Raw genomic sequence first — 11,559 nt, 5'->3', positions numbered from 1 at the left:
ATTTTTTAAAACCCTGGGAAATATTTTGTTGAACACAAATGGAAAAGATGCAGTTGATCGTTTTCATTATCCTATAAAGGCCTTCCTTTACCAGTGAAATTTATCCTATAAAAGCCTTCCTTTAGTAATGATGATCAAAAGGGAATAAAACCAATTTCACAAAAAGGCATTCATTCAATAGAGGAAAGGGAACATTACATGTTAATCAACTGCAAATCGAATTTGCAGATGAAAAAGGCATTCATTTCAGGAGGAAAGGGAATAATATCAAATTCAGATAAGAGATGGCCTTCATCAGATTAAAAAAAAAATCAAATGTAGAGATAAGATTTCCATTCATCATGAAGTAAAGCTGAACTTACAGAAAAAGTTCCCCCTTCCTTCATCTAACAATCAAGAAAAATAAAACTGAAAAAAAAAGACATTAAACTGAAGAGGAAAAAAATAAGTTCAAAGAAGACAAAGGCATGCCTTGACTTAAAACTTCTCCAATTTACTGAAGGAAAAAAAGGCTATTAACCAGATCACTGAAGGAAAAGAAGTCGAATTTTTTTACCAGATCCCATTTCTCAAATAGTGAAGCGAAATAAAACGGGCCAGAAAAGAAAAGCAAAAGAAATAAATAATTCCCCACGCTGAGGTAGGTGACGAATAAATTTAACAAATAAAATACATAAAACTAAAATAAAATAAAAACCGGATTTACTGAAAAAGGAGGCTTTTATTTCACGAAGAAATGGACTATATAATCTATGAATGAGAAAGGTGGTTTTTTTTTTTAAAAAAAGCAGTTTATATGAATGCCATTTATCACGGAATAACGTCGCGTGTCCAGAAAGAGGACCTATTTATTCAGGGGGACGCGAAATAAAAAGAATTTCCAGACGAAAAGGGGGAAGGAAGGGGCCCAACCAGGATCCCCGGCCTGGCCCGAGGCCCGAACCCCGAAACGGACCCGCCCCGTCCCGCCCAAAAGGCCTCCCCGGCCCGGAAGCGCGGCTAAGGCGGGGCGGGCCAGGCCGGGCCAGGCCTGCAGGAAAGGGCGGCGGGGTGCGGCGGGAGCCGGCTGGCGGAGGCCATGAGCGGGCGGCGGGGCTCGGAAAACCCGGCCGAGGGCAGCAGCGACGGTGGGTCGGGGCTGCCGGGAGGGGGCTGGGGGGGGACGGACACTTTTCTCCTTTGGGTCGAGGGGAGGTGGTCGTAGGCATCGCACCGCCTGTCCTGGCTCTTCCCGATGGGTCTCCCATCCCCAGTCCAGACTCCTGGTGGTCTCCCATCCCCAATTCAGGTTCACAGTGGTCTCCCATCCTCCATCCAGATTCCTGTTGGCCTCCCATCCCCCAACTCAAGTTCCTGATGGTCTCCCATCCCCAGCCTAAGTTCCAAGGGGTCTTCCATCCCCAACCCAGGTTCCCAAAGGTTTCCTATCCCCAATTCAGCTTGCAGGTGGTCTCCCATTCCCAATCAAGGTTCCCAGGGGTCTCCCATCCTCAATCCAGATTCCTGTTGGTCTCCCATCTCCAACTCAAATTCCTGGTGGTCTCCCATCTCCAACCCAGGTTTCCAAAGGTTTCCTATCCCCAGGTCAACTTGCAGGTGGTCTCCCATTCCCAATCAAGGTTCCCAGGGGTCTCCCATCCCCAAGCTAGGTTCCTAGGGGTTTCCCACTGCAACCCAGATTCCTGGTGGTCTCCTATCCCCAATTCAGGTTGCTGGTGGTCTCTCATTTCCAATCAAGGTTCCCAGGGGTCTCCCACCCCCAATTCAGGTTCTTGGTGGTCCCCACCCCCAATTCAGGTTCTCGGTAGTCTCCCACCCTCAGATTCCTGGTGGTCTCCCATTCCCAAACTAGGTTCCCACCAGTCTCCCATTCCTAATCCAGATTCCCAATGGTCTTCCCATCCTTAATCCAGATTCTCGTGGGCTCCCATCCCCTATTATTCAGATCCGTGGTGGTCTCCCACCCCCAACCCAACTTCTTGGTGGTCTTTCATTCCCCAACCCAGTTTCAGGCTTGAATCCTGGAGCCATCCGGAGTCTATTTCCCCTGCAAAGAATCTGTATTTTTAATACTGAATTTATTCGGCAGGACTGGGGAATCTGAGTTTGACTCAAGCTGGTTTAAAGTGAATACTTCTCTCTTTGAAACCCAATTGGGTGGTATTCATGGCTTTGGGTGTTTGCAATTGAGCCCTCAAGTGACAGGCACTTGCTCTTTAGCTGTTGCAAGAAAGGGCTGTTGCAATGACAAGGATAATCTTTGGTAAAGATAAGTGACCAGGTGCCCTCCAGGACTTAGAGGCCAACGCTGATAAGCTCCAGCTAGCTAGCGTAACTAGCATGGGAAATGCAAAACTTTTTAGGATTTATTGGAAATGCTGAAACAGACCTTTAAAATTGTCATTAGGGATCTGGCATTTAATTGGTGGTGCTAAGCCAAAATGTTGAGTTTGAGTCATTGTTCTGTGTGAAGAAAACCCGTAGGGCTTGTTCAAGAAAATGTGGCTAAACAAACATGGCTTAACATGCTTAACCCAGATGGGCTACATAATATTGTAAAAAAGGATAAGCTATAATCGTAGTGGTAACTATATATTTGCATTAAGGATTACTTGTAAATATGGAATAAAATAAGGATAGAAATAATGACCCACAAACTGTCGAAGATGGAATTGTTTTTAATCACTTTTTGATTTTTCTTCTACTCTTCTTTTTTCTCTTTCTCTCTTTCCTCTTTTAGTTCTCAACTCTGTTTCTTTTTTTCTTTTCTATATTTGTGTATGTGTTGTTTGTTTATTTTAATTGTAAAATTAATAAAGTTTTTTTTTAAAAAAAAGCATGCTTAACCCGAGCCAATGAGATTCTCTATGTAGCATAATGACCCAGGTCAGATTTGGCTTGTCAACCTACCTTTCTCATCCTTCCCTCAATAATATCTCAAGTGGTTCTCTTGATTTCTTTTTACTCTTCATGGGAAGAGGTGTATCTAAAATAATTGATGTCTGTAGGGTCCTTGGTGCTCTCTGAGCTTGGTGGTTTTCTTGCCGATGTTTCACAACCCGACTGCTGCACTGATGATGTTGCCTAGTTGGGTCATGAAAGATCTACAAGAAAACCAACAAGCTCAGAGACCAACAAGGAGCCCACAGTTCAACCCTGATGTTCTACACTAACTGGTGTTTATTTATGTCTTGCAATGATGACGTTTGAGGAGTTGTTTTATTAAAGCCACAATTTCTGTGAAATGTTAAATCTGTAGCCCTGCTCTGTGGACACACCTGTTGTAATTGAAAAGCAAGCTAAAAAAAAAGGCCCTCTGATTAAGCGGCCCTTTTTCATGGTGAACAATTGAGTACCTCTTAAGACCACATGCTACCAAATGATAAAGGTCATTTATTGTTGTTATTCTGGCAGATGTTTTTCTTCCTGACCCCCATGTGCCAGCAGTAACCTTCCTCCAAGAACTGCCCAGTTACCAATCTATGCGGAGACGAAGATTAGTAACCGGAAATGTGGATAACTGCCACAGTTTTGCACGATCGGCTTCTGGAGAGGCCAGGAATCTCATCCAAGGGATAGAATCAAGAAATGTCAGCCTCGACCGTCCGTTGAGAGAATGCGCCTTGCCCCTTGCGGAGAAGAGACGTCTAAGGTTTAAATAGAAACACTGCAAACTATAGAGAGGAATAGGCCTGGGGTCCCTTTCTATTTGTTAAAACAAAACAAAAAGCAAATTTTTCAGATATTTGGCAACGGATTCTAGGGGAGATCTAAGTCCCATTCGTAAAAAGAAATCCACGGGGTCTCATGGTGGACTGCTTTAAACTTGCAGCTCTATTTAAATATTTGCTTGCAATCGGCAAGTTGAGATTTTCCAAATTGCATGCTGTGTTTCAAGCTGCCTCCCACACAAAAAAGGGTGTATGGCAGGGGGTCCCCAAACTTGGCAACTTTAAGACTTGTGGACTTCAACTCCCAGAATTCCTGAGCTAACAAGACTGGAGGAGGAATTCTGGGAGTTGAAGTCCACAAGTCTTAAAGCTGTCAAGTTTGAAGACCCGTGTAATAAATTCTTGAAAAGTTCAGGAACACATTTGCATGCCACGCTTTAGAAGAGCTTTTAATACAGGTAGTTCTTGATTTACAACTTTTCGTCTAGTGAACATCACAATTATCTTTTATTTGTGTTCTTAAGCTACAAACTACTGGGAATTTGTTGAGAGTTCGGTAGAATAATATGAATGATATCTTGTGGTTTTTTTTTTAAATAGAGTCTATGGGGAAAAAACAGCTGGGGAGATTCCCAGAACTGGGTGAACCATAAATCGGTATAATAATTGTTGTTCACACAATCCAGTAAACCAAAGAAACCAAGTTATGCTTAGAGTAATGGAAGAACTTAACCTGCATTTTGCTCATCCCAAAGATGTCCTTAATATGTCTGTTTTTCTGAGCAGGGAGCTTGAAGAAAAACACATACAATCCCAGTCAAGGTGGAATCAGTGGAAGAAAGCAACTAATAAATCACTCAAAAGAATGACAGAGAATATTAAAGAAGTCATCTCTTACCTGGAATTGTGGAGATATGACATCCGTAGCATCGAGGGTAAATCTTATGGTTTTTGCACTCTGAGTTGTTACTCAGCACAAAAGATTAATGATGCCAGTTGAGTGTGTGATGACCCAGGGCGTGGCACAAAGGCAACACAGTCAGATAAACAATAAGAGTCCCTTTATTAGCTCCAACTTTGCCCCCAATGTCCTGGTTACCTTCTGGCTGGAGAAGAACTCTCCCAGGAACAGCCTTTGACTGCAGAGAATTAAGTCCAAAACATGGTCAACACAAACTGTAACTATAAATCCAATCAAATCAAACTGAGGTAATTAGTTTGGCAGGGCAGGACCAAGAATTCCAGACGTGAAGGCAGGGCAAAACTCACACGGTTGGGAAGATGCCAAAAACACAGATAAGCAAAGACAACACAGGATAAAGTCACCTTTGTTCCCAGCACATGCCGCATGCAGTATTCAGTTCTTTTAAACTTTCATTCCCAGGTGTGGCTAATGAAGGGAATCAGGGCCCTTTTCTCCCCCGTAAGCCATGCAACTCACATTGCTCCCTTCTCCGTTCCTCCCTGCGTGCCATAGGATGAAGAGGGGGTGGGCCTGGGTCTTCCTCTGAACTCCCTCTCCCTTGTTCTACCTCTTCCCTGCTCTGCCCAGCCGGACTTTGCCCTTCCCCAGCCTCCTCCACTGCCAACACAGCCATACTCCCGCTCCTTGTCAGCTTCCTCCTCAGATTCAGACTCTGACAGGGGGGCATGGCAGAGTGTCTCTAAAAAGAACATCCTAGAAAAAATCAGGATACCGCAGCAAATTATATTTTATTTTATGGGTGTCATTTAGGAGAAACAACCCAATGGTTTGTTTGCCTAAAATTTATTTAAGTAATCATAATCAATTGCTTCCTGGAGTTAGATTAAGGTACAAACCATGATGGGACAGGCCACAATTGGCATGCAAAGCTGCCCTCAAATCAAATCACCAAAGGGGGCTATGAGTCAGGTAAACTGATTGTTGGAATATCTTCATGCTGAATGCTCTCCTTAAAAGATTGGTTTGTGCAATGCTGGAATGTTTCCATGCTAATATTCTTCTCTCTTTCTCGTAGAGAAATTTGGCACCGGGGTGAAGTCCTACTTCTCTTTCCTGCGGTTCCTGGTGGTATTAAACGTCATCATCTTCCTTCTCCTGTTCAGCTTTATCACCCTTCCGACGGCTCTTGTTAAATACGGAGTTGTGAATGGCAGTTACGTGAAAGTTCCCCCAGAAACAGGTAACTCGTTCTTCTTTGAACCCCTTTCCAGGACCCGATTAGTCCTCAATTTACAGCCATTCGTTAAACGACCACTGGAACTTAGCACTGAAAAATAAAAAGGCTTTGGATTGGTCCTCGCGTTACAACCGTCACAGCATCTCTGTGGTCCTGTGATCAAAATTTGGGCCAGCCAGCTTCCAATTAACAAAATCAATGGGGCCAGATTCACTTAACAATAATGGCAAGATTCACTTAACAATTGCAGTGATTTGCTCAACAACCATAGCAAAAAAAAAAGGTAATAAAATCGGGTGGAGTTCACTTAGCAACCGCCTTGCCTTTGTGCAATGGAATTTCCAATCCAAGCTGTGGTCATAAGACAAGGACTATCTGTACCTGAGTGTAGAAAAACAGGTTATGCTCGATGCAGCTTTTGGTCAGAATATTCAAGGTTTTTCTTCCTTCTATTTTTGCTCTGAATGTCGTTCCTTACAGGGCCAAAATGTACTGTTTATACAATCGTCAGCACCAAGGGACTGGTCTACTTCTACAGTTACATTATAGATCTGTTATCTGGCACAGTGAGTACTTGATCATAACTTTCTAAAACTTCCTGCTTTAAAAAAAAATAAAGTATTGAATCTGATTAAAAAGGTGTTCCTTTCCAGAAGTCTTCCCTATTGCTCCCAGTTGTTTATGATAACATATCTATATGTGTTTTCCCTTTCATATGCAAGGTTGAAAAAATTCTACCTCTACCTCTAGTGCTAAAAAAAAAGAGATACCAGTTTTGCTTTTTTTGTAAATTGAAGCTGGAACCGGCCTTGTGTCAAACTCATAAAATATTTCAATGGTCTTTTTAGAGTTGCCAACAGAAAGGGAGGGGGGAAAGGGGTTTGAAAGAACAGTTCAGCAGCTTGGAAATCGAAAGTGCATTCCATAAATAGTTTTCAAAGATAGTAACTAGCTGACTGAATTTTCTGCCAAACAAAATGCTAACTGGAGAGCGTGACTGATGATTCTTAGCTATGGATGTGTCTTATTGGAGAATATAAATTATGATACACCCAGGGGGTGAGGGTAGGGGGAAAACCAGGGTCAAGGGTGACAATGAATGATATGTCTCACAGCCGGCTACACCTAGGCGGTGCCAGACATGTTAACTCCCAATAAATCCTCTTGAAGTTTTGGAAGTTTGGCTCGAGACTCATGATTTCACCGGGGTGACTGCCGGAATCCTGACCCCCTGATTCCTTCCCAGATTTTTGCAACATCCTTTGATCTCCTTCAGTCTGGCTCACATGAGTAGATATTATTAAGCCACGTTGGAACTTACTTAATGAGCCACTCTTAGCTAGGTGTCTTGCCATCCTAAGACATTAGGGGAAGAACAGCGATCCTAAATCTTTTTTCCCCTCTCCATATATAAGAAAAGAAAAGAAAAAAAAATCAGGGCTTCAAAAGTGCGTTTTTCTTTGTAACCAATTAGCAAACAGAAATTTGCAGCTCGTGGCATGCTTTAATAATGAATGTTGTGAGTCAGAAAAGGTGCAATCAGATTTCTAATTTTTTGTTGTCCAAAATTAATAACACGATTGCTCTACTAAGGGGTATTTAGCCACCTTGGCTAAATTAGTTTGTCAGTTCCTCCGCAGGTACACGCTTAGAAAAAGTGAATTGCGTCAGGCTTTGCTTGTGGGTCTTTTATCTCTAATCTCTATTCCTTCTTGCAGTCTTTAAGATAAAGAGGATGACACCAGCCCCCTAATCTAACACCTGTTAAAGGCATGAGGGCAACAACGATAGCACACTAGGAGCGGTGTTCTCATAAACCTGTTGCAAAAGATAGATCACTTCTCTGCAACCCCCGATTTTTTGACCGGAGATCATTAGATCATCCTGATAATGTTGTTTGCTGGGGACCCCCTCTTCTTGAAAAATACCTCTGGCAGGTGGAAATTTTGACTAAATCATAACCTCCAGGTGTTATGTTTTATTTAAGAAACAAGAGAGTTTTTACTTTGTGCTTAAGAATGAAAAATACCGAAAGATTATACAAGCTCCCAAGAGAATTTGAATCACGGCATAGGGCCCAAATCCTAAGAAAAATGCTGCACAGCCAACGGTCTGTTGCTGACCTTAAAGTTCTTGGCAAGTTGAAAAGAGGTGGATTAATATGTTTTTTTCCTCTAACTCTTTTTAAAATGTATTCATTTTAGACATGTCGCCCTAGATTGAACCTATTGTCTCTGAGTCCTAAAGAACCCGCTGTTTTCAGCAGGCCACTAAATGGCCACACAGTGGAGTCCCACTACATGCTATACTAACCATTGTTTATAAGCCATTAGCTTACAGATCAGTCCTTGTTGCCTTTTGGATCCTTCACTGTGATTGCACGTAAGAGTTAAGATGGATTTTATATGCATACGCTGGTCGGTGACTAATAAAGTCCTACTTACTAGCCATTAGTTTGCAGCCGGTGGTTGCCTTTGTTCAGGCAACGTAAGAAATCAGACTATGGCTTCGTTCATTATGCAAACCGTGCTTTCAGAAGGATTGGACTTCTGTTGCTCTTGGATTTCTGAATGAGCCAAAAATAGAAGGGGAAAAATGGATTGTATTGGCTACAACCTGACAGCCCTTGATGGTTTCAGATTGCTGTATTGGAACATATTTCTAAAGCCTCTGGCCGTTGCCCATTGCAAGTCTGAATAGAGTAGCTTGACCTTCCTTTGTTGAATTCTGTTCGCAGGGGTTCCTTGAAATGACAAGTCTCTTTTATGGCTATTACTCGGTGGACAACGTACCTCTGGGTGTGCTGGAGTACCACGTGCCACTGGCATATTTGCTGATCACGCTGGCTTACCTCTCAATGAGCTTTGTCTGGATTATCAAACGGTAAATCCTGCTGGGAAAATGGACCTTCCTTTTGCCAAGCCGGGGCCATAGAAACGACCGCTCTAAAAGAGCAGAGTTGAGGATTGAAGAACTCTAAAGGGCTTTGGGGTATTTAAAAGACATGGGTAAGATAGTCTGACTGTCAACTCCAAAATATTTCTCTGGTCTTTTAGAGTTGCCAGCGGGAAGAGAGCGGGGGAAGTAGGGCATTCCTTAAATGCTTCATAGATAATCACCTTGGCAGCCGAAGCTGTTGGCGTGCAAGATTATCACTGGAGAGCATGATTAATGACTCTTGGCTATGGATGTGTCCCATTGGAGAATATACATCCAGGGAGTGCAGGGGGAAAACCAGGCTCAAGGGTGAAATGAATGATGTGTTTCGGAGTCAGATGCACCCAGGTAGCACCGGCATGTTTACTCCTAATAAATCTCCTTTAAACTCTTAAGAGAAGCTGCTCATGAATTAAATGGAGGTGGATGCCGGAGCCCTGACACTGACCACCTAACTGCGCAAGTAGTCCTTGAATTACAACAATTCATTTAGTGATAGTTGGAAATTACATCAGCACTGGAAAAAAGTGACTTATGACGAGTCCTGTGGTCACGTGATCCAAACTCAGGCGCTCGACAACTGGTTGATATTTGTGACAGTTACAGGTGTCAGGGTCCCAAGTAAGAGAGCCGTAGCAAGCAAAACTCCGAGGCAGGTAGATCCCTCAAAGAATAGCTTTATTGGAAGTACCATGTTGGCACAGATCTGGTGAAAACCGACTCTGAAGTCTCCCGCGGTTTTCACCTCATTCAAAGTAAAAGTTTGCCACTTTCTCAAAACTATCGGTCACATGGTCCAATCACAGCACGGTCTGGTTGCCAGGTGAGATTACTCCGCCTTCCTCTGACCTGGTGTGAGAATGTCCTTGATTCCCAAGAGAAAGTATTTTGTTTTGGCTACAAAATCCCAGCTATCTAAAATCCCTCCTCCCTATCCCTCAGCTCCAGCAAAGGTTCCAAAATGGCTTCAGTCAGATCAGGGTTGACAACGGGGTCATGGGGTCACCTTTTGTGACCTTCCGACAAGCAAAGTCAAACGGGAAGCCAGATTCACTTAACAACTGGGTGACTAACTTAGCAACCGCAGTGATTTACTTAAATGCAGCAAGAAGATTGTAAAATGGGTCAAAGCTTGCTTAGTAACAAATGCTGTGCTCAATTTTAATCTTAAGAGAGAACTACTTGTAATATAAATTCCCCAAATCCGACATCTCGCTATTCAGACAGCGTTATCCATCATTGTCCGAGTATTTGTTTGTAGCAATCCAAAGTAAGTTTGCTATTTGTAGGAGGGGTTCTCAACTTTGGTGACTTTAAGATGTGTGAACTTCAACTCCCAGAGTTCCCCAGCCGGCATGGAAGTTTGTGTAGAATTTTTAAACTCCATCCTGAAATTTCTTTTTTCTTTTTTTTCTTTATTACATTTTTTTAAATTTTTAATATATAATAATTCCATCTTCAGTTGAACAGTGTGTTGTCCGGGTGCAAATATCTTTGTTGAACAGTAATCAAAATTTGCAACATCATTCATTACATTGGTATGGATTCTACAATATTAAAATAGTAATATTCAACGTATTAATCATAATATTTGCTTATCTCTTTTAACTTACCTTCTTTATTTTGTTTCCCTGTTTCTAACTTCCATCTTTCTTATTTAAGCATTGATAAAATAAATCCCATGCCACGAAGAGTAAATGAAGGGAATAGATATTCAGATTACTAAGAAAGTAAAATACTTAGGGATTAATTTAACAGCAAGATGTGTAACTATTAAGGAAGATAATTATTATAAACACCATCCCGAAATTTCTAACGCTGCTTTCTTCTTTTAAAACAAAACGCACACACAAAAAAATGCATCCCTGGCAATGTTATAAACAGCTCGGTGGAAGGTTTTAAGCGAAGCTTGATATACAACGAAGATCCGTTTCAGAGCTACTGCAATAAAATTCTGGCTGGTTGGGATTTCTGCATCACGGATGTAAATGCCGCTCGGCTGAAACATAGTAGTTTACTTTATGAACTTAAAGTACGTATATTTCTTTTTCTAAGAACATATTGAACCGTCCTCTCTTCTCAAATACCCCAAGCAGCAAACAGTTGAATAAACTTGCAATACAGTACAATACAATAGTCCTAGGAAAAAAGTATATGTAAGTCGTTGTCCCCCCGCCCCCCTTCCTGGCATTTGTCACAATTTTTTTTAGAAAAATCAGCAGTAAAAGTTAATAAAAAAGACTAGTCAGTTGGGGAGATACTTGATTGTTAAATTATACAACATTTTATTTTGTCTTCTGACCAGGAACACATAATTGCTTTGTCTCAGATGACTGCGGTCTCTTCTTTTGACCCAAAGATTCGTTTTAAAATAATTTTGCTTGTGATTGATTTAAAAATTAAGCCTATAAATATATTTCTGTTCGCAGACAGATCTGCAGGATGAACGATTAAGACAGAGGGCAGCAGACAGAAGCTTCAAAGAGAAAGCACGTATTTATTGCTTGAGGATCTTCTTAAACTGTGTCGTATTGGCTGTCTTGTCGGCTTGTTTTTATTCCATCTACAGAGTTACCGTCTATTCACAAGAACACAGTTTCCCAGTAAGTAGCAAGCAATGTTTGAAATTATGTTCTGATCTTAATTTATCTCGTGGATATCCTGTGTCATTTTATCCTTTCAATCAGTTGTACTTTCTTAACAGTTCTGGGAAAGGGGTGGAATTGGCTTAGAATAATAGTTGTTTTACCCATTGAGCTAAACGTGTACTTACTTTAACTACAATTTGT

General features: G+C 41.8%; 1 protein-coding gene across 1 annotated transcript in view; it reads left to right on the top strand.

Moving 5' to 3' along the window:
• Positions 1-974: 974 nt before the first annotated feature.
• TMC7 (transmembrane channel like 7) overlaps positions 975-11,559 on the top strand; it is a 20,964-nt gene continuing 10,379 nt past the window's right edge. Inside the window, exons 1-8 of the mRNA XM_026704244.2 lie at positions 975-1,127; positions 3,415-3,652; positions 4,458-4,606; positions 5,672-5,836; positions 6,314-6,399; positions 8,571-8,716; positions 10,655-10,802; positions 11,200-11,373. Coding sequence (XP_026560029.1) covers positions 1,079-1,127; positions 3,415-3,652; positions 4,458-4,606; positions 5,672-5,836; positions 6,314-6,399; positions 8,571-8,716; positions 10,655-10,802; positions 11,200-11,373 — 1,155 coding nt within the window. The 5' untranslated portion in view covers positions 975-1,078. The remainder of the gene's footprint in view (positions 1,128-3,414; positions 3,653-4,457; positions 4,607-5,671; positions 5,837-6,313; positions 6,400-8,570; positions 8,717-10,654; positions 10,803-11,199; positions 11,374-11,559) is intronic.

This window comes from Pseudonaja textilis, chromosome 14, assembly GCF_049901715.1.
Source record: "Pseudonaja textilis isolate UNSWEBS1 chromosome 14, rPseTex1.2, whole genome shotgun sequence".
NCBI classification, from domain to species: Eukaryota; Metazoa; Chordata; class Lepidosauria; order Squamata; family Elapidae; genus Pseudonaja; species Pseudonaja textilis.
This window is presented reverse-complemented; position numbering and strand designations above follow the sequence as displayed.